The 22,053-nt window shown below is 54.2% G+C and overlaps 1 protein-coding gene across 1 annotated transcript; it reads left to right on the top strand.

Moving 5' to 3' along the window:
- Positions 1-165: 165 nt before the first annotated feature.
- LOC104147763 (non-lysosomal glucosylceramidase) lies at positions 166-21,140 on the top strand. The gene is made up of 17 exons (XM_068925337.1): positions 166-365; positions 6,218-6,309; positions 6,725-6,840; positions 7,717-7,935; positions 9,918-10,157; positions 10,789-10,891; positions 12,476-12,629; positions 13,229-13,354; positions 13,808-13,992; positions 14,339-14,443; positions 15,212-15,319; positions 15,713-15,864; positions 16,064-16,170; positions 16,336-16,478; positions 16,883-16,998; positions 19,524-19,715; positions 19,827-21,140. The coding sequence occupies exons 1-17, from the start codon at positions 190-192 to the stop codon at positions 20,055-20,057; spliced, it is 2,565 nt and encodes an 854-aa protein (XP_068781438.1). The 5' UTR covers positions 166-189; the 3' UTR covers positions 20,058-21,140.
- The last annotated feature ends 913 nt before the right edge of the window (positions 21,141-22,053 follow it).

Below are 22,053 nucleotides of genomic sequence, written 5' to 3'. Positions count from 1 at the left end.
GCGCTCGGCCACGCCCGCGCCGGCGCTGGGCCGTCCTCGGGGGCGCTGGGCCGGCTGCCGGCGGGGCGGGGCGGGGCGGTGTCCCGGGCGGGCGGCGGGCGGTGCGCCGTGCCCGGAGGGCGCGGGCGGGGCGGGGCGGGGCGGCGGGCGGTGAAGAGGGCGCGCGCGGGACGCGGGGCGGCGGCGGCCATGGCGGACGCGGAGCCGCTGATGCGGCGCTACGAGGGCGCGGCGCGGGGCCGCGGCGTGGCGGCGGCCGGCTGGCGCCTCTGCCTGGCGCACCGCTTCGAGGAGCGGCGGCAGCCCTACTGCGCCTCCGACGTGCCGCTCGCCGACGTCCTGCGGCACGTCGGCCTCGGCTTGCGGTACGGGGGGGCCGGGCGCCTGAGGCGGGCGGGGGGTCCACGGGGGGACAGGGTAGGCGAGGGGGTGGCCCCAGGGCGCTGGGGGTGTGGGGTGGCCCCGGGGCTCAGGTGTGTGGGGGGGGGACAGGGGGTGTGGGGTGACCGTAGGGGAGAGGGGGCTTTGGGGGGACCCCAGGTGACAGGGGGATGTGTGGGGTGACCCCAAGGGACAGGGTAGGTGACCCCAGGGGACAGGGTTGGGTGGCCCAGGTGACAGGGGGTGTGTGGGGTGACCCCAGGGAACAGGGTTGGGTGGCCCAGGTGACAGGGGGTGTGTGGGGTGACCCCAGGGGACAGAGTAGGTGATCCTAGGGGACAGGGTTGGGTGGCCCAGGTGATGGGGGTGTGGGGTGACCCCAAGGGACAGGGTAGGTGACCCTAGGGGACAGGGTTGGGGGGCCCAGGTGACAGGAGGGTGTGGGGTGACCCCAGGGGACAGGGGGGTGTGGGCTGACCCTAAGAGACAGGATTTTGGGTGACCCCAGGGGACAGGGTTGGGGGGCCCAGGGGCGGGGGGGTGTGGGGTGACCCTAGGTGACAGGAGAGTGTGGGGTGGCCCCAGGGGACAGGTATGTGTTGAGTGACCCCAGGTGCAGGAGACAGGGTGTGTGTGGGGTGGCCCCTGCACCCTAGGGACGTCTAGGGGGCAGGCAGGGGGGCAGGCTGTGTGGGAGGGGCCTCCCCCAGCCGTGGGGGCACCATAGGGTGCGGGGGGTGGCGTTAGCGGGGCTGCGGGGCCTACCCAGTGCTGCACCCCGCCACGGGGTCCCGTCTGACTCGGCATGCCAGGGATGTGCCGCCACAGACCCTTCCTGTGAGGACCCGGCTTCACCAAAGCCCCCGAGTGCTGGTGGCTGATAGGAGGATTGCCCAGGGGAGGTAGCAGAAACCTGCAGGTACATCGAGAGTAGGACTGTGCTAGGAAAAGAGATGGAAACTGCGAAGAAAACTACCTGGAAGATCAACAAAGGCGCTGGGTTGGAGCGTGGCAGGAGGAGCTGCCGCCAGCCTGGGCCGTGTCCTGCCAGCGCCCACGCCTGCCCGGCTCCCTGGCGCGAGCAGTGGGAGCGCTGGTAGGGACTGTTCTTCGGGCAGAGCCGGCGTCGGACTTGGCGCCCCGGACTGCGCTCGGCGGGTTTGGGGGCGAGGGCGCAAGGCTCTTCTTGCAAGTGTTCTGCAGCCTGGGCTGAGCACGAGCACCAGAGGTGTTGCCGAGCGCTGGCTAGTGGGTGCTTTGCTTTTGTGGTAATCGCAGGGAGCAGTCCCTGGGAAGGGGACGTACCCCTCTTTCTTCAACCTTCAAGGGTTGCTGTTGGCGTCTGTCAGCGCTGTATCTTCGCTGGATAGCGTCGTGTGTTTGTTGAATTGCATAAGAAAACTTTCTCTTGGCAGATTATGGAGATAAGATGTTAGGTTAATTAAAAATATTTTGAAAAACTGTGAACTATAGCCGATCTGGTATACAGGAGTTCTTCTGAAGCACAGCAGAGCCAGCTTTGAGCTATGGTGTGCTATAAGTAACCAGGAAAATCACATATGGAAAACAGTATTTTAACCTTGAAAAGCAGCGCCTGTAAAATGCTCTTTGAACATTGACGGTGTTATGCAATGATCAAGGTTGACATTGAAATAGATGGCAGTGTAATTTAGATATGAAGCAAGCACAAGCAAATATCACCTTTGTTTTCTGGGCTTTTTTTCCTGCCCCTGCCCTCCCCCTATTGTTTGTGGGGAGGGGAGCGTTCCTCCATTCAAGGCAGGAAGCTGAGAGATGGACCTATGAAAGGCCACTGAAGGTTGCTGCCTGTAAAGCTTGTTCATGCAAAACCCGATGAAGGGGCAGATAATGGATTGCTCTGGATTATACAGCATGCTGGTTTTACCTGAGCAACATGCACCCTAACATCCCTAATGCAAGGCTGAGTATCTGGGAACTGAGAGCGTGGGTCTCGTGGGGTAGATAAGGGCTATTGGAAAAAGCAGCGACTGCAGGTCGATGCTGACCTGAGCTCAGTGTATTGCGGTGGCTCTGCAAGCGTGAAGTCCCTGGCTGCATGAGCAGGGAGGGATTATCTCTGCACTGGCTTTAAGGAGATGGTGATTGGGTCCTATGCCCTGTTTCCACATGCGTTTCGACCAGAATAGTAGCAGCTTGTATAGGTTCTAGGAAAAGGACTTAAGTTTTGGAAGACGGTTTTTCAGCAAGAAACTGAAGAAAAAGAAGCTATTGGCCCTTGCTCTGCTCTGACTTTAAGGACAGATTGTTTGTGATCCCTCTGTACCTGCAGAGGGCAAAGCTTTCTTGTAATGGGGCTCCTGTCCGGCGAGGAAAGAACAGCAAGGTCCTAGTGTTGATTAATGAGGGGGAAGCTGGCATAAGGAAATGTCCAGGACACTGCTCTTGCCTTTGGCTCACACCTACAGGTCTGTCTAGTAGAGCTCAACCAGGAAATGGGCTGGGTATGGGAGCGTCAGGCTGGGTCACCGCGGTATGCACTCTGCGGATGGCTGCAATGGCTCTTCTGGCCTTTGAGCACTGAACACGGGTGCCACGGTATTTATCAAGAATGCTGTGTCAACAGGATCCTTTTCCTTGTGCCTTTGAAAACTGCTCTAAGGCACTGTCCCCAACTGTTCAGCAGCTCCTCACGTGCTTGTGGGACCAGGGCCTGTGCAATGTTTCTGGGATGTACTCTTGCTGCAGAGGCAGCCAGCTAACTAAAAACTGGGAGTTTGTGCTACAAGAGAAGCCTAGAGCTTGATCCCATGGCTTGATGCATGGATTTGAACCTCTGAAGTCCTGCAGGTTGGGGTGACCTCTCCTTTTGTAGATGTCAAACGAACCATGATTGCCCCTCTCTTAAGGCAGAGGGGGGGTGTAGCAACTCCTTTCTTGGGGCACCTGTGGCAGGATGATGCTGTGCTCTCAAAAGCTGTCGTGCCTTGGAGCACCACAAGTAGAAAACTCACCTGATGCAGCCTCTTGCAGCTCCAGAGACTGCTGAGATAGCCTTGGGATTGCAGCGTGTTTTCAGCTGAAGATGCCCAGGACCTTGGGAAGAGCAGTCACATCCTAGGCTGATTGGGGTTCATGTGTCGCTGTTGTGTTGAACTTCTGGCTGATGAGCATCCTCTATTCCTCTTCCCCGACTCCCTCCTCCTGCAGCCCAGACATGTGCTGCATGGTGTAACTGGGGTATTGACAACGCTGGGATGGGGGTTTTAGGCCTATATGTTAATCAGGACTCAGGGATAGTTTCTATGATGGAACGTACCCAGCTGGAAACATGGAAGGAAAAAGTAGTTATGACGCTTTGGACTCTGGCACGCGCTAGAGCTGTTAGGGCAGGAGGGAAGGTGGATGACATGCTGGCAGGGGTGGAGGGCCTCTGGAGAGGCCGATGCGCTGCGCTAGAGGGTAGCTGATATGCTCTAGAAGATGTTCACGATGCAGATTCAGAATGACAGAGAAAGCTGGGTGATGTTTGGACAGGTTTTAATTCCGCTACCAGTTTGAATGGAAAGGAATGCCCTCCAGCCCCGGCATCTCTTTAGGTGTTAGAGGACATTTTCTCCTGATGGCTTTTGCAGCCCTGTGAGAGTTATTGATAATTGGCACAATTGCACAGGGAATCAACTGCATTTTCTTTTCACGCTGTGTGAGGTGGGGGGAAAACTGAGGAGGAGTTAGCTTTTGAGATAATAAAATAGCTCAAGCGGTGGCTGGCTATACATTTCGACTGTCTCTCACCATAAAATCATGAAACAACTGCTTTTACAGTCCAGTGAAATCCCAGTGCTACCTTCCTTATAAGGAGCTGGGATACCCCTCTGGGCTGTGTTATGGCAGCTATGTGGGCACCTTGTTTTGCATATCCAGAAACCTGTTGGGGAAGCAGCTGGATAGGTTCTCTGAGGCTGGTTAAAAAGGTATTTCCTCAAGAGGATGTCATGCCAAAAACTCACCTCAGCAATGTAAAGTCAGAGCTGTCTCAGCTGTTGGAAGAGCAGTTGCAGCTGATGAAACATAAAGATAGTGGCAGGCTGGTGGAGTGGCAGGTGCTGATTCAGGGCAGCTATACAGGCCAGGCTGGTTCCTTGGTGTGCAGGGCTCCTTTGGATGAAGTGTCCGTAAGTAGTCAAAAAAAGTTAAATATGTAGGACGGTGGGCTGCAGTCAGATCACATGAGACTGCATCCTGGAAAATGCGACCCTGAGAGGGATTTGGGGACCTTAGAAACTTGCAAATAAAGATGAAGGTGCAGTGGCCATGTGGCCAAAAAAGGCGAGTTTCTCCTCTAAGTAAGAGCAGAGAATGTGATGCTGGTAACTTAAGTCCCGGTTTACCAAAATCAGTTCTTGCGCCTTTGTGAAGGGCGTTGAAGGATGGAGAGAGCACAGAGCCATTGAGAAGCGCTTATCGTATTAGATTGCCGTTAAATTCGCTTCAGTGCCGATGTTCCTGTAGCTGCTGTCATCTCTGTGCCACTGATGATGGCGAAGGAGGGGATTACAGGTGTGTAGGGCCTTTAACCCCCAGCTTCCGGGGGAAACGGCCAGAGGGGATTTGTGCTGGCAGGTTCCCCTTGCTGTACGGGAGTGTGCTCAGCACCCTGCAGGTTGCTGGCGTGGCAGTGTGGGGCCCTGATGTCCCATTGGAGTGGGACAGGCTGTGCGCTCCTGGCCACAGTAGTTTTTCCTCATGTTTGTTCCAGCTACCCTATGGGAAAACCCTCTCTGTGGCTTCACAGTACAGCACCTGGCACCCTCTCTTAGTTGAGGACGGTACTTGCTACCGTCTGCTTGGGAGCTGGGCCTGCTCTGGCAGCGCTGCCGGTTCCGTCTCTCCTGTCTGTTCCCTCAAGTTCAGCAGCTTCTTTTAGTCTGGCAGCTATTTAATGTATGCTAATTTTATTTAGCTGGAAGATTTAACTCGGGGCAGTTAATTAGCAAAAGCCGGTCTCTCTTATGAGCGCTGCCTTGGGAATCCAGCCCTGTTCCTGTTGCCTGGAGTGGTGCTGGCGCACCCAGGTCTGGGTGTGCCCTGCTGTGTGCCCTATTGTCTGTGTGTCTTGATTCCCAGGCCTTTGGGTGAGAAGGTTATCTGATGGGCAATGCCTGGCTCTGTGTGTGTGCGGGTGTTTGTCTCGCCTGTGTGCCATGCAAGCCAGGATGAACTGTAAACTGCAGAGAGCAGGTCCTGTCTGTCCCAGGGTACAGGTCCCTGATAGCCCAGCCACCCCTAGAGATGTGGCGCTTGGATGTAGCAGGATGGGGCGTTACAACAGGAGCGTGGAGGTGGAAAAGCAAGGTTTGCCTCCCTGGAGGAGGCTATGGCTTCCTCTGGGCTTGCGCCTCGGCTCTGAGACCTTCCTTACCGGTGCGCGCAGTACCAGGTGCGGAGGTGCTGCTTGTGTTCATCCCGCTTCTCAGGGTTGGGGGACAGCTGGAAGTGCTTTGGGCTGGGAAAGCTTCCTGCCTCTGCCCAAGTCAGGGAGCTGAGTGAGAAGTATAGGCCTTGATCTCTACCCAGGTGTTGAAGTGCTCTATTTTCTCAGTGCGCCCTTGCACACAGGCTGTGACTCAGGGTGAGTCTGAGAGTTGCTCTGCTGGCAGCGTTTCCTAACGCATCTGCAGTGCAGCAAAATCTCGGCGCCAGGAGTTGTCACCCCGTGTCCCTGTGGCCCAGAGGTTCCGGCAAGGCCTTTGTGCCTCTGTACAGGAGGGGCAGCTGGAGCGTGTGCCAGCCCCATGCTCTGGAGCGGTGATGGAGAAGGGGCAGTATGTCCTTTCATACTTCCTTTTCCTTGCAGATACTTCAGATGGTGGTACAAGAAAACCCGCACAGAGAAGAAATATCCATTCATCAACCTCTTAAGTGCAGTTCCTCTACAGCAGATATATGGTGAGACTCCAGTTTGGACACTGAGTGGTGTGGAGGGAATGTCAGGATTCGCCCCAGGTCCTGGAGTCTGTGCCAGGTGCTGGTGGTAAGGCTGCTGGGACCTCCCCATGCCTGCAGAGTTGGGGTGGAGTGGGAGAAAAGCAACAGGACAGAGGGCACCAAGCTGGAGGTGCAGGTTTTCCAGAGCTGATGCGAGGAGCAGGGCCTCCTGTAGGGCGGGTGCCTGTGCGCTGGGAGTGATGTGGGTGCTGCTGATTGGGAAGAGATGTGTGTGGGGCAGTCAAGGCACTAGAGACTTCTGGGATGTGGGCAGTGCTTGGGGCCCCCAGAGCTGCGGGGGGGGATTGTTGAGCCAAACGCTATTGTGTACAGTGCCACAAGGAAGAACAGGAGTGACCATTTCTGTGTTTGTCAGGGTGCCCGCTGGGCGGGATTGGGGGAGGCACCATCACCCGCGGCTGGCGGGGCGAATTCTGCCGCTGGCAGCTAAATCCTGGGCTGTACCATTACGAAACAGTCATCGCTGACCAGGTAGGTGCAAATGTGTAGCGGCATGCTGTCCTCCAGCCCCGTCCCTCTGTGCTTGGCAGCGCTCTGTAGCGTAGGCCAGGCAGGCTGAGCCTTGCAGCGGCCCCCAGGGTAGAAGGCTGGTGCAGTAAAGCAGCAGAGCTGACACCAGTTTGGCAGATGAGCAGCGGTTTGTCCTGGACGTCAGTGTTACAGGGCTGCTCCCTGCTCTCTGTGGCTCTGCCTTCTAGGCGGGTGTTTGCTTAGTGGCACGTTGCCCTCAGAGCAAGAGTGTTCAGGGCATGTGGGGCCAACCTGGACACCCCAGCTTGAGGACTGGGGCAGTGAGGGAGGAGCTGCTTGAAGTGACAGCATGTGGTGGCTGGAGGCTATGCCTCTGCAGACCCAGCTGTCTCGTACCTCCAAACCCCTTGTGCTCCACCTGGCTGAGAGAGGAGCTGTTGTTTCTAGGGCTGTATCCGACCGGCCTGTGTTGCGGAGTGTCTGGGAATCTGCTGTGCATCCCCATACTACACCTGGAGCTAGGAAGGGGTCAGATGAGCTGAGATTTCATTCTTTTGGGGGGATATCTGAGACTTGACGAGATCTGAGCAGCGCACCTCTGAGTGCTTTGGAGGTCTGCAGTCTCTGGGTGTCCGTGCCAGACAGGAGGAGTCTTCCTCCTTAAAGGAAGACCTTAAAAGGGCCTCATACTGGGACTACCTGCCAGTAGGTCCAGTAGGTGTGATTTGGTTGCACATGGCCCTCTAAGGCAGCCAGGGCTTGGTCTGTGCAGGGACCAAGAGCCAGATGGGGTGTGAGCTACACTGGAGCCACCTGTGCTGTAGAGGCCTCTGCTCCTGGGCTCATCTGATCACTTTGCCCTCCTCTGCTTCCCAGTTTACAGTGTGTCTGCGTCGCAAGGGGCAGACAGTTTACCAGCAGGTGCTGTCAGTGGAGAAACCCAGTACTCTGCAGGGCTGGAACTGGGGCTACTGTGGCCACTATGCCTTCTACCATGCGCTATATCCTCGTGCCTGGACAGTCTATGAGCTCCCAGGGCAAAATGTGGTGCTTACTTGCCGCCAGGTCTCTCCTGTCATCCCCCACGACTATCAGGTAAGGAGGCGATGGCCCCCCGCTCACCGCAGCCTGCTCTGAACGTTGGGTGGTGTGGGCGCTGCTACCACTTGCAAGCAACGCGTACGGTGGGGTGCTGGGGTGAAGTATGTCCTGCAGCAGAGTTGCAGGATGACAGCCCAGACCTGGCCTTGTGAATGGGAGCTGGTGTTGCTGTGGCAGCTGGGTGCGCTCTGGGTTCCCAAGAGCCCTATCATGGACAGGGCAAGGTGCTACAAGTTTTGAAGACAACTGCCCGTTTTGGGGCTTGAATGCCCCAATGTGCCCTTTTAGGAGCATGAACGAGCTTGTTACCTGCTGTTTCTCCAATTAAGCTGTGGAGGCAGATGCTGCTGCCTTATCCACAGGGCTGGTTATCTTCCTGCAAATGGGTAAGGAGGGGAATAATCTTGTGGGTGGTATGACAAATGCGGCCACATGCAGCTGCCTTAAGGAAAGCAGATCAGACTGCCCCTTGCAGCAGGGGGATGCACTGCGGGAGCAAGTGTCCACACTGGGCTATGGCAGCGCAGCTATTACAAAGTGGGTTGGCAGGGACTTGGCAGAGGTGCCTGAGTAGGAGTAAAGGGTCAGCCCAGCAAACTGGACAGTCCTGTGCTTTGGGATCTGCTGTGTAAGGTATGTGTAGGACAGGCCCTAAAGTAGTGGCTTGGCTCACAGATCTCCATGTCTGCTGTTTGGGCAGGAAAGGCTTGGAGCTGGTGGATATTAGACCCCTGAGCATTGCATGCTGTGCCCACAGATGCTGCAGTAGATGAGAGTCCTTGTCCCCTCTGTCTAGTTTTAGGAGTAGCAGAGAAGCATGGAAGAAGTGAACTTGCTTGTCCCCAAATTGCTTGCAGCTTGAGGGAAGCAAGGCCAGGCCAGGAGTGAATCACAGACGAGTGTCCCTGGTGAGGCTTATGGCTCTTCATGGCTTGTGGGTCCCAGCACTCCTGAGGTGCCATAGAAACAGATATGACAGATGTTGGCTTAATTCTGTAGGCTTTTCATCCTTGTTTTTCTTTCCCAGCCTAGTCTTTTCTGTCCTGGTCTGTCCTAAGATCATGTCCCTAGTGCCAGCTGCTCTCTGAGCCTGTAACAGTCAGACCCTGGTAAGGCTCTGCCCATCCTGAGGCTGTTGGTGCTGGGAGGGGTTGTCCCTTTTTCCTTCCTGTGCTTTGCTCTGGCAGCTGTTCCTTTCCCTTGTGACCTGTGCTTTGATGTTTTGTCCTGCTTGTTCCTACACTAGTTTCTATGCTGTGACAATCCCAACCGCTGTCCATGCGGTGTGGCAGGCCGACGGCTGTGCCCTTGCTGCATGAAGGGTCAGGTGCTAGCGTTTTAAGAATTCCTCAGACTGATTCACAAGAACAGGCTATCAGCTGAGTGCTCCCTCAAGGTGCTCCTGGGAGTGTTCTGGCTGGTTTCTGCCTGCTCTTCCCACGTGAGGGCTATTTATTAGCTAGAGTTGCCCAACTACAGTCTCCACTTAGCAATGTTCCCCAGGCAGAAGGAGCCCCTGCAGAAATAAGGCAATTCCAGAGGCTGGCGGTAAGGGATGCCTCACTAATCCTGCTGTGCGCTTCCAGCCTTGGGTGAGGGCAGGATGCTGTGCTGCAGACATTCCTGACCCTGCTGTCCCCTCAAGAAGCAGGTGGGTCTGTAGTAGCTGCTGATGTTGGCCTGTTAAGCCCTTGAGAAACACATCTCAGTGTTAGGCACTGGTTTCTGTCTGTCTCCGTATTGCCTGATGCGGGTTTGCTTGCTCAGGGTTCGTGACCTGAATTTTGTATTACCTGCCCCACAATTCCTTTGCTCCGGTTTGGCAGCAGACTCCAGGTGTGAGGTCAAAAGACTGAGTCATTCCTTGTGCTCTTGCACCTGCCTCAGCCCAGACAGTTTCCCCTGGCACCGGGGAAAGCAGCGCTTTGAGCAGTTTTCCACAGTGTGCAAGCTCTGTACATGTCTGTCTCTGCCAGGACTCCAGCCTGCCGGTGGGAGTGTTCATCTGGGAGGTGGAGAACGGGAATGACGAGGACGTGGATGTCTCCATCATGTTCAGCCTGCAGAATGGCATGGGTACGAAGGAGGACGAGAGAGGAGGGCACTGGAACGAGCCCTTCACCTTTGAGAAGGAGGGCAAGCAGGTTGTTGGAGTTCTGCTGCATCACTGCACTCCCGTGAATCCCTTCACCCTTGCTATCTCTGCCCGGGAGAAGGTAAAGGGCCGGCTGGTTGGTGGTGGTCTGCGGGCTCAAAGCACCCATCACGGCAGGGAGGCAGGGGCAAGGCATGAGTGTCCCATGTGGCAGAGGTCTCAACTGTTGTGCCTGGGAGTGACCCCATCCTGACCCTGTCTGACCCCATTTGGTGTGGCTCCCAGCATGGGGACAGCTGTGCAGCCCTGCCGAACGGGGTGTCTGTGGGCTATTTCTGCGCAGCTAGTGAAGGACAGATGTGTGACATGCCTTGGGTCAGAGTCAGCACCACCCCCTGGTGCTTACCTGACTGCCAGGGCAGGACTAGGGGCGTGACTTTAAGTAGGTTCCAAATGGCACCTGTTTGGGGAGTGGGATTCTGGTAGAGAAGCTGTAGGTGAAGCTTACAGGACACTAGAGAAGTAAATTTGGAGGTAGCGTTGATAGGCAACGTGCAGAGTGTGGAATCGGGGCTGCAGGATTGTGGGGTAGTTCACTGTTCCTCCCCACCTCACCCACAAAAGGACCAGCTCCTAGTTTAGGCTCTGTGGGGGATCTGATCTCCTCTCACTCAGTGGAGACACTCAAGGTGCTCATATTACCTGCCCTTTAGAGGGAACCCTCACCGTGACCCTATTTTTTTCATCCCCAGGCTGGCACCAGAGTTACCCACTTCACAGCATTCAGTCCCACAGGATCAGGTAAAGAGGTGTGGCAAGACCTCCTTCAGGATGGCAGGCTGGATTCCCCTGCAGGTGAGTCCTCCTTTCTTTCTGTGATTGAGGCCAGGTCTGCACAGAAGTGAGCAGAGGGAGCATGTGGCTGCCCTGATGCAGGGCACAGAGCCCCAGGCCTGGCAAGCAGAGCTGAGTTCATCTTCGTCTGACTGCCTGGATACGGTTGCAAGGAGTGTAGCTTCTGGAGGAAGCTGTCGTAGAACTGAATGGAGAGAATCTGTACCCTGTGGAAAGATCCTCCCTGTCCCTTGTGCAGTGTAGGGTAAAGGCCTAAAGTGGGAGATGCTCTTAACAAAGCTGTGCAGGGCTGCCAGGTACCCTGAAGGGCTGACTTACCTGTGGTTGTCACTCACTCTTGTTTTTGGTGATGCTATGGCCTGTCCCCAAGTCCTGTGGCCCTTATGCTGCATGAAAAGGGATTCGATCTATATATGAATTTCCTATTGTTTAGTTTCGTTGTCGTGCTGTCCTTGTTGTGGTTTCATGACATGAGTGGAGGTTCTCCAAAAGCTGTTTGTATCAGTTTGGGGCTGTTCTTGGCTACATACTTTGCATATACTGATATCTTCTTAGTCTGGCCAAGGGCGAACAGAGTTGAGTCTTCTACTGATCTAGCCATAGGGATACCCCACCACCTCTGCTGTTGTCAGTGCTGTGACCTGCCAATTATATTTGTCCTAGTAGGCATTTAGCACTGCGCAGGTTTTGGTGCTGACGTAATTTGCTGTCATCGTGTTTCTGCATGGGTTTCCTGAAGGTCTCTCAAATTTCCTGGATAATTCTGCATCATCCTCTGCTGTCTGCTTGCTCCCTCTGCAGAGAGCCTTAAAATGGAGTCTTGCAGCCCCTGGTGGTAACCTGTTACTGCAATAAAAGCTTGACCTTTTGCCTAATGTCCCAGTCAGCATTTGACCAAGAATAACGCTGACAAATTCAGTGATGCTGATTCTGGGCCTTTGCAAAAAATTTTTCAAAGCTTGAGTTGTGTAAAGCATTTGCATTAATATCTCCAGAGACATACGTCTCCTACCTGCTTGTCTGCAGATGCACTCAGAGCTCTTGAGGCTATTGGGATGTGGTTTTCCTCTGTACATGCTAGGCATTATCATAGCCAGGATCTGTGCTCCTGTTAAAATCGTTGCCTAAATGAGTTTACCTGGGACGCGTGTCAGGGCCAGCATGTAATTATCCAGTCCCCCAAGGGCTTTTCTTAAATACAGGTGCGATTCAAGCACCCTTAAAACAGTTGGAAAGAGGACTGTCATTTATGAGTGATTGTGTCTGCACTGATAGCAGCGCAGTTACTAAGTAATGAGGCACTCTGTCCATTCCAGTCATGCCTTCTGACTTTCCTAATTTGCACCTATGCTTTTGTTTTGTTTGTTTTTAAGCCCTGTGCCTTTTGGCAGATATTTTTTCCTATTTGTAAAAAGCAGTTACTCGCGTGCACTAATGTTTTTTATGAAATGTCCTGGACGTTCTCCCCAGGTCATAAGGGGTCTGGGGCATGCCTGAATAGCCTTGTACCCCTCAGGACATTGCTGAGCCCAGAGGCTGGGGGTAGACTTTTTCTTCTCACTTGTGAACGTTTCTTGCTGGCAGGTAGAAGCACCCCAACGGAGAAGGGGCAGGTGGTTGCAGCAGCTGTGTGCACCAGCTGTACAGTGCCTGCCCGAGGGCACAGGACACTTGAGCTGGCTCTGGCGTGGGACATGCCCTGTGTTCATTTTGGCTCAAAGGAGAAGCTGCACCTCAGGTGGGTGGATTGGGTGCAGCCACACAGTCGAGCTCCTGGGCCTGCTCCAGGTAGAGCTTGGCTCATGTGCCTGGAGCTCCCTTCTCTTCCTCTGCTTTCTGACTCTGGGCTTGAATGCTGCCTGAGGGGGCTTGTACTTCCCAGTCTTTACAGCTGGCTGGACTCTGGTGTGGCCATGACCCTGCCAGCTCATGCAGAGAGTGAACATGTCCTTGTCCTATGGGTGTGTCGAACCTTCTTTCCAGAACCCATGCTTTCCCTTTCAGCAGCCCCCAGCACTGCTTATTAACCTCTTAACTGGTCTGGAGACTTGGACCCTCCAGCTCTGTCCCTCTAGCATGCCAGTGCTGGCATGCTAGACAGATGAGCTGGCATGCTCATCTGTTTTGGAAGCTCCACAGTCTTTTCGAGCCTTGACATCCCTGCACTAGCAGTCCTTTTGGTCTCATATTCCTTGTGCTCCCGTTGCAGTCCAGCTCCTCTCACCTTACTGGGGATGGCCAGGTTGGATGTCTGGGCTAGATGGGCTTTCCAGGTGTGCCTCTACCTGTCCCCCAGCAGGCTGTGTGGGTGAGCACTCCCAAATCTCTGTTCTGCAGGCGGTACACACGCTTTTTTAGCAGCAAAGGAGATGCTGCTCCTGCCCTGTCGCATCACGCTCTAACGCACTATGAGAAGTGGGAGAAGAAGATTGATGCATGGCAGAAGCCCATCCTGGAGAACAGGTGGAGTAGATGGGAGCAGCACCCTGGGCAGAGCTTAGCACCCTTCTGACAGACAGCACTAGGCTGAAAATCTGGGGCTGGATCTCTAGGAATGAGCTGGCAAGTGGCAGCAAGGTGAACCCCTACCAGGACCGTGGTCCCCACAGGCTCTGTGCAGCTCTGTCACGTGCTGTGAGGGAGATGCAGCAGAGAATCAGTGTGTTTACCAGATGCTGGCCCCAGCTCGTGGAGCACAGCGTGATTGCTGCTGGCCTCGTGGGGCTGTTGGGGGTAGGAGCACTGCGTCCGCCCCTCTGCAGGGCGGGTGTTGCCAGGAGTGGAGGCTGCGTGCTCTGGTGGCGTGGTCTGCCTCTCAGGGTCCCCTTCAAGCTGAAGCTCCAGGGGACTGTTAAGTTATTCTTGCTCAGGCTCACTGTCCTGGCTGTTGTGGCTGTGTTTCCCTTTTGCCTGCAGCCACCTGCCTCCCTGGTACAAGTCAGCCCTGTTCAATGAGCTGTACTTCCTGACGGACGGGGGGACCATCTGGGTGGAGCTGCCCCCGGACTGCCGTGCGGAGGACGTGCAGGGGCCGGCGGGGGCTGGCCTGTCCCAGCTCCTCCCTGTCCTGCGGGAGTACGGGAGGTTTGCTTATTTGGAAGGTAACTTGCAGAGAAATGATGGATGGTCCCAAATCAACCCTCCTGGTTGCTGTTTTGCCTGCTGTGCAGCAGCTCTTTATATGCTGCTGGGTGGAGAGCAGGGAGCAATGCTGACTAGCTGTTCCCAGAAAACCCACTGTGGGGTCAAGCATGGTACAGCATAAGGCCTTCTCCAGACCCCTGGGTGTTCAACATAAGGAATGCAAAATGTCTTCCTAATGGGAATCCCTGCCTATGCTGGGGAAAGGGCCCAGCATCTGGGGCTGTGTGGGAGGGAGGATTTGCCCCTCCTTTCCCCTCCGCTGCAATAGGTCTCCCCTCCGTCACCATCCCTCTGTGCTTACAGGCCAAGAGTACCGGATGTACAATACCTACGACGTCCACTTCTATGCATCCTTCGCTCTCATCATGCTGTGGCCCAAGCTGCAGATCAGCCTGCAGTATGACATTGGTGAGTGACCCAGGAGACCCTGGCTTGACCCCTGCTGATGTCATGACCTACAGGGGGGAAAGAGGATTTGGGACTGCTTCTGCCATAGAAATGGGGGCTGTGGAGCCAGCATCGCCTCTGCTCTTGTGCCCTGGGACTTGTGAGCACCCAGCGTCCTCTGCCATCTGCTGCTGCTCACCATCTGTCTGCTGAGCACTGTGATACCTTCTTGCTGCTTCCTTGCTGTGCTGGGGATGCAAACCTGGCCCTACCTGGGCTGAGGGAGTCCCTGGTCTTAACAGCTCCCTTCCCATGCCCCTTGAGGGGGGAGGGGAAAGCTTGTAGCTGTTTGTAGACCCTGATGCTTTGAACAAGCCTGGAGGCTCCTCTGTGTTAGCCCAGCCAGCAATGGTTCCAGAGGGGACAGAATCAGAGCACAGCCCTTTGCTGGGCTGAGGGAGAGCTGAGCCTGCTGAGGCTCCTTTCCAGCCCTTGGTGCTGCCACCACCTCAGTTAAGGTGAGTACATTATGGCAGTGTCACATGAGGTCCTGGCTCCTAGCATGGGCAAGGAACAGAGGATCACATGTACCCTACTGAAAGAAGGCTGGGAGCTCCTGGATGTCCCCTCATCCCTTTGCAGGATGCTGACTTTTACAGCCCCAGCCCAAGTGGGCAGCCTGGTGTGCTGTGGACACAGTGGGGCGCTGGTGGCTTGTGCCAGTGGTTAGGGCTTGCTGCTGCAGTGCCTGCTGGTATTCTCATGGTTCTTGCTTTATGTCCTCCCTAGCCGTCACGGTGGTGAATGAGGATGTCCAGCCTCGGCAGTATCTGATGTGTGGTCAGACAGCCCAAGTGAAGCTGAAGAATGTGGTGCCACATGACATCGGGGAACCAGGTGAGGGGTGTTGCTTGGCCTGGCTTGCTGAGAGGCAGAGGGAGTGTAGGGCTGCTCACACAGCTCTTCATGGTAGTTAACCCCCAAGCTGTGGGGCAGCCTGTGCTTGGGAAAGCTATATGGTGTATGGAGTGCACTATTTTCGGGAGCGGGAGGCTTGGACGGCCCTTGCTGTTCAGGGTGGCAATGGTGATGTAGGATGTGCTGTATGAAGCCTGTGCAAGGGAGAAGTTACAGCAGTAGGAGGAAGGCTGTTCCCAGGAGAGCTGGTACAGGATGCAGTATGTTATTTTGGTGCTGCTTGCTCATAGCATTCTTGGCACCTTGCACCTAGGTAGGAGAGTGGAGGTTTGTTGCTTCCTAGACTGCTACATCTGCTGTTTTCTTGCACAGATGATGAACCATGGCAGCGTGTCAATGCCTACCTGATCCACGACACAGCCACTTGGAAGGACCTGAACCTGAAGTTTGTGCTGCAAGTGTACCGTGACTACTACCTGACACACGACTCCCTGTACTTGCAGGACATGTGGCCAGTCTGCCAGGTACTGGGAGGAGGTCCTGCCTCACAGCCTTTCACTGAGGCTGTGGGAAGGGAAGCAGCATCCTCCTTAGCTTTCATTGGGAGACATGTGACATCCAGGGAGCAGAGAGAAATCACGCCTGAGCAGAGCATGAGGGGCAGTCATGGGAGAAAGCTGCAGAGTGTGCTTGGGCTGCATGACTGTCTCCTGCCTCCCACAGGCTGTGATGGAGTCGGAGCTGAAGTTTGACACAGATAACGATGGGCTCATCGAAAATGGTGGCTTTGCTGACCAGACGTACGATGCATGGGTGGTAACGGGAGCCAGGTGAGCAAGAGGCACGTGGGCCTTGAGAAGGTGGAGGATGGCAAACTGGGACACGAGCAGGGGAGATGCTTCAGAGCTGGGAAGGCAGCCCCAATGTGTTGCAGGGGCTCTGCACAACCGTGCTCCATCCAGCATTGCAAATGCTGCTTTCCTTTATTCTGGCAGTGCCTATTGTGGTGGGCTGTGGCTGGCAGCTGTCTGTATGATGTGCAAGATGGCAGAGGTGCTAGGCGATGGTGAGACCCTGCAGAAATACACCGCCATCCTGCAGAAGGGCAAGGAGGCATTTGAGAGGCTGCTCTGGAATGGTGTGTACTAACCAGTGGGAAACCATGCTCCTTTCAGCCCATAGGGGCCACCAGGCTGGCCACCCTCTGCTTGGGGAGTGGGGCACAGGTCCCCCTGAGGGCACAGAGCCTTGCTGAGGAGCTTTGGGGTGCAGTGGCCACTGCTGGAGGACAAAGGAAGGAGGGGAGATGTCAAGTCCCCAAGTAGAGGGGAAGGACCAGGTGCTGGGGAGGGATGTTGCCTCCCACAAAGGGAGGCAGGGGAACAGGAGGGGTATGATGCCAAAGGGTGGTTTGGGAAAGGAAGGAGAGGAACACCTTATGAAAAAGGTGCCATGTTCCAGCCTTGCCAGGAGAAGAAGTAGGACCGGCATGCATGGGCAGTGATGCAACCGTCTGTTTACACTGTTTACCACCTCTTCCAGGAAAATACTATAACTATGACAGCAGTGGGAGCGTCGCCTCCAGCAGCATCATGTCAGACCAGTGTGCTGGGCAGTGGTTCCTTGGGGCTTGTGGCCTGGACCAAGGGCAGTTTGAGGTAAGAGGAGAGGCAGCATGGTCCGGAGGAGCTGGGCTGCAGTGAGCTGGGGACTGTGCCTGGAGGAAAACATAGTGTGGGTTAGGCGTTAGTCTGTTAGCCGCTGGTGCGGAGATCTCTGGTCCACTCCTATGTGTTGGCAGTGCAAATCAGTGCAACTCATTAAACTGAAATACACTTGTGAATAGACTGCAACAGGTGTGTGTAATCTGTCAAATTGGGCACGCTTCAGAAGTTCCCATTGGAGCTTGTTCTCAGAAAAATGTTATTTGTTTAAAAAGTGAAGAAAATGTGTCGATGTTATTTACTGACCATTTTCAAGTCCTGCATGAAAATCGGAGGAGACCAAGTTTTATTTGAGGCCCTAAAGTCCATAGCCTTCCATTTGCAAGAGAAGGATTGACTAAAGACTATCCTGTCAGATGTTAGTAATGTAATTCCCAGAACACAACAGGATAGTAGAGAGCAATCGGATGAATTATTTATGACCAATAGACAATTGACAGACCCTACTACTGGACGGCAAATGTTTCTGTAGTGATGCAGGACAGGTGAAAGCTGTGTGTGTCTCAAAGAAGGCAGAATGATCCTCTCAGTTGCATGAAGGTGATGGATCGTTTTGTGGCCCATTAGTGTTTGAGGGGAGCTTGAAATAGTCTATCCTGGGAGCAGATTGTACTAAACATGTTAGGATTTAATGAGAACCACTGGCTTTTGCTTGTGTCCTCCTGTATTTACTCCAGTTTGGATTTCTTGAGCAGGGAGACTAGGACTGTACCCAGAATTGCAGGTGACGTCTTGCCCAGGCCCCATGCAGTGATACGCAAACATCCCTTTATGGGGGAAATAGTAAACCTGGTGCAGTCAAAAATTTCACTTGCCTCTTCCTCAGGCCTCAGACTTTGTTTAGGGAATCTTTCTTCTCCTTTAACTAGTGAGCTTTGAGCTTACTGAAGACTTCATACTGCTGAACTTCTCTACTACTATGGTCATCCAGTTCTGTCCACGTGACGTTTTGATTTCTGTGTTGTTGGCACCACTCCTGTGTTTGTCATTTCATTAGCACACTCCTGCTGCGTGCCCAGGTCAGTAATGAAATACAAAGTAAGAAAAATCCTGAGCTCAGTCCTGAAGGAATTCTACCCCCCAGCCTTCTGCCAGAGAGACAGCTTCACACAGCCCTTCCACTAATGCCTTCTTCCTTAACAACACTTGTACTTATCCCTAGATACAGAGCCCTTCTGGAAAAAATTACTGTATTGGATGCTTGGCTTTAGTGAAGGTAAAGGGGCTATGCCTTAACTTCTGTGGACACTTATCAAGGAATCTGGTTAGACTGCTCAGCCTGCCTTTGGCAAGCTCGTATTTCGGTTCGTCATGCCTTCCATTTCCTCTGGCTTTGTCTGCAACAAACTTGCAAGAAAAGTCTGGAGCATCACTGGGGTTGGGCTGGACTAATGAGCCAAGAATTACCTGACTTTCTCCTCTCTTACAAAGTGGTGTAACATACACTATCTTCCAGCTCCAAAATATCGCTCCCGATTTGATCATTGTGAAAAGTCCATGTGATGACTTTCTAGTTACGTCAGTGTAGGATGAGACTAAGCGGTCCTCCTGTTGCAACATTGCTGAGTTGTGAGCTTTGCTTCTGTCACATAGGCAATGATCTCTGAAATTATATTTCTCAGTATTATTACCAATACTGAAAGCAGTGGAAAAGTGCTATTTACTTCTAGCTATGTGCAGAGGCTTTTTAATCTTGATGCAGTACTCATTGCACAGCCGCTCCACTGCTTTTTATTTGGCTGGCAGGCCTCTTAGTGCTCACTCTTTAACCTCTTTTGTAAGAGCTTACTCAGCATGGTTATTTGCAGTTTGTTCTCCTAACTTCTTGAGCTATTGGCTTTAGTTTGAGCAACTGACTTCTTTCCACCCCCCTCTCCCTTTCTTCTGGGAAGAAAGTGTTTTCACTTCCTCCTGAATTTTCCCTTGAAGTGACTGCTTATCCAGAAAGCTGCCATCTCTTTTCCCGTAAGTTGTCTTATGTTCTTAACCTTTGCTTTGGATAAAAGTTTCAGGTTCAAATCCAGACAGTGAAAATATCAGGCATCCTGAACATCCCAGTCTGAGCTAATCCTGATTTACTTGCATCACCACCCAATTACAAAATTTAAGAAATTAAAAACCTTCTGAAATCCACCAAAAACAGGAATTCAAATAAGAAGGTAATTCTGAGTAGGGTTGGCCTGGTCCCCAGAGCAAACTCCTAAGAGAAGCAATGGGTATGACCAGTGACTGAAGGTGAGAAGCTTTTTGTGGAGTCACGATAGACGATAGTTGGATGAGTTGTCGGATTTCCTGCAAGGAAGATGGGGTGAAGCTGTGTCCTGTGATCTGAACAGGAGCAATAATAGTCTCTTCTAGCCTAAAATTTAACCTTGCTCCCTGGAATTTCCTGGCTGAGAGGTATGAGTAACCACTGAGGCAAAAGCTCACACACTCCCTCTGCCTCTCTCTCCATGCAGGTCTTCCCCAAGAGTCATGTTGTCAGTGCGCTGAAGACTATCTTTGAGAAGAATGTCATGGGCTTTGCTGGCGGCACCATGGGAGCTGTGAACGGCATGACGCCTGATGGGGTGCCAGACACCTCCAGCCTACAGTCCAATGAAGTGTGGATCGGGGTAGTGTATGCCTTGGCTGCCACCATGATCCAGGAGGTGAGTAGGGGTTTCTGTGCCCTCAGGCCAGCAAGCAGTGGCCCTGGGCCTGTGCCCTCTCCTTGTGCTCCATGCAGGTACTGATGGCCGCCTTCCTTCCCTCTGCTGCAGGGCCTGGTGCGGGAAGGGTTTCACACAGCGGAAGGCTGCTACCGGACAGTTTGGGAGCAGTTGGGCATGGCCTTCCAGACACCAGAAGCCTATTGTGAGAAGAAAATCTTCCGCTCGCTGGCCTACATGCGGCCCCTTAGCATCTGGAGCATGCAGCTGGCCCTGGAGAACCGAGGCAACCAGGCACTAGCACCTGCAGGGCCCACCCAGGCAAACTCCCTCAACCCCTGAGCCTGGGAGCCCGGTGGTGCTGAGCAGATCAGAGAGGGCGCCCACCCTGGGGATGGGAGCCTCAGCTGGAAGGCAGGGACTCTGCCACAGTGCCCTTCCCCTCCCTCCCCCTATAATTCTCAAATTGCTGTTTTACTTCTCCATCTCCTCACCCAACCCACAGGACATGCCCTTCACCTTGGGGGGGCCTCCAGACACTGATGCTGAGCGCGAGGGGGTCCAGAGACACAAGTTAATCTCCTTACCCTCACCAATGAAAGGAGGGGTAGGATAAGGGGGTAGTGCTGAGGCTTGTGCCTCCCTTTCCCTATTGCTCAGGGCTCTGCTAGCCTGCAGGACAAGTAGCTTTCCTCGACGTGAACTGGCACCATCTCCTAGGAGCAAGCAAGACCTTTCTCCTGCAGGCTTTGTCTGGGAGAAGTCAGTGGGCCTGGTAAGGTAGGAGTTGGCCTACAGGGCTAATAAGTGTGCGTGTGTGTGTGTGAAGTGAGGACCTTGGACTAGTGTGGGATGTGGCTGCCTGCACCAGATCTGGCTGCTCATTGCTGCTGTACATAGACACGTGGATACTGTAGTTGTTTCTCCGCTTTGTAACTGCGGCAAACACAAACCAGCTCTCCTGGACTGACCGCCCCCCGCCCCAGCTCTGCCAGCAGCTGAAGTTGGCTCTGGGCCTGGCTCAGTGCTGGGTCAGTGAGCTCTGGCCTGGCCCAGCAGCTCCCTTGGAGGGGGAGCTGCCTGCCCAGCCCCTGTACCACAGCTGCTCATGGGGCTGCGTGCTTCTCCCCACCACCCGGAAGGAGCTAGCTGCCCACCTGCCCCAGGTAGGGAGCACACAGGAGAGCTTGTGGCAAGTACAATCCGCAGCGGGGCCTTTCTATGCAGGGGAAGGCCTGGCTCCCTGGCCCGTGACAATCTGAGCCCAAACACATCCTGGCCCAGGAGGGGCAGCGTGTCCCTGGTCTGGTACTGTGGCTGGCACCCCTCCCTACTTGCACAGTAATACAGGCTTGTGTGGGCAATGGAGCAGATTTTAGATTATGAATCATTTTAATTTAAGTTCTTAATAAATGATTATCCAGATGTCTGTCCCTGGTGGTGTACCTCCTTTGTGGCTGGCTGAAGGGAGAGTGAGCCTATATTGTTGTCCTGTTTCCTTCAAAGCTTGTCCCACCCTTAAATAGTTTCTGCGGAGGCCTGTGTGAATGATTTGTGGTGCGCGTACGGGACAAGACTTAACTACAGGCTTGTTGTCATAGATTATTTTGCCAACAGGTTTGTGATAGGAGCAAAAAATGCCTTCCACCCAGCTGCGACTGCATTGAGGTCCTAGAGAGCAGTCTGAGGCATGTCCCTCATTCCCTACTCCGATGTAGGTGCAAACCATGTGAAGGCAAAGACACTGGTGTTGATATCAAATTCCACTAGCATGCGGCTTGTCCCCTCCTTGGGCAGGTAGGGCTGTTCTCTTTGGGTGGCTGCTTAGGTGTCTGCACTGCCCTCGAGCTAGCCCTTGATGGTGACTGGCTCCTGGTGCCACAGGCTGTGCTTCTTGCTGCTGCACGCCTTAGTTTTCTCACTTCTCTGCAAACAGTCTGCTGAAGCTTGAGGGAAGCAAGGAGGCTGTACCTACTTGGTTTCAGGTAGGTGCCCTCATGAGCTCAGGTGTTACCCCTGGAACAGACAACTTTACTTTGTCCCTTGGCAACAAAGTTGGTAGGAGGGGAGCAGGGCTCCACCCCATATCAGAGGGGCTGCTTTGGCTCTTGGGTTGGGTTATCACCTCAAGCATGAGGCTGAACACAGGCTCTGCACCATGGCCAGCCTGTGGCTTAACCACCTCGGGGAGTGCCAGCACCAGCGCTCCCACAAGTTTGTGTAAGTCTTGTCCGTCCCCGTGGCTGCAGGAGGGTGGGAAAGTCCGCTCAGGTTGGCTTATGGCTCCAGCGTGACCGAGCACTTAGCACTACCTTGGCCCTGGTGGAAAGGGACCTTT

This window comes from Struthio camelus, chromosome W, assembly GCF_040807025.1.
Source record: "Struthio camelus isolate bStrCam1 chromosome W, bStrCam1.hap1, whole genome shotgun sequence".
NCBI classification, from domain to species: Eukaryota; Metazoa; Chordata; class Aves; order Struthioniformes; family Struthionidae; genus Struthio; species Struthio camelus.
The sequence above is the reverse complement of the archived record's forward strand: the minus strand, read 5'-3'. Positions and strand labels throughout refer to the sequence as shown.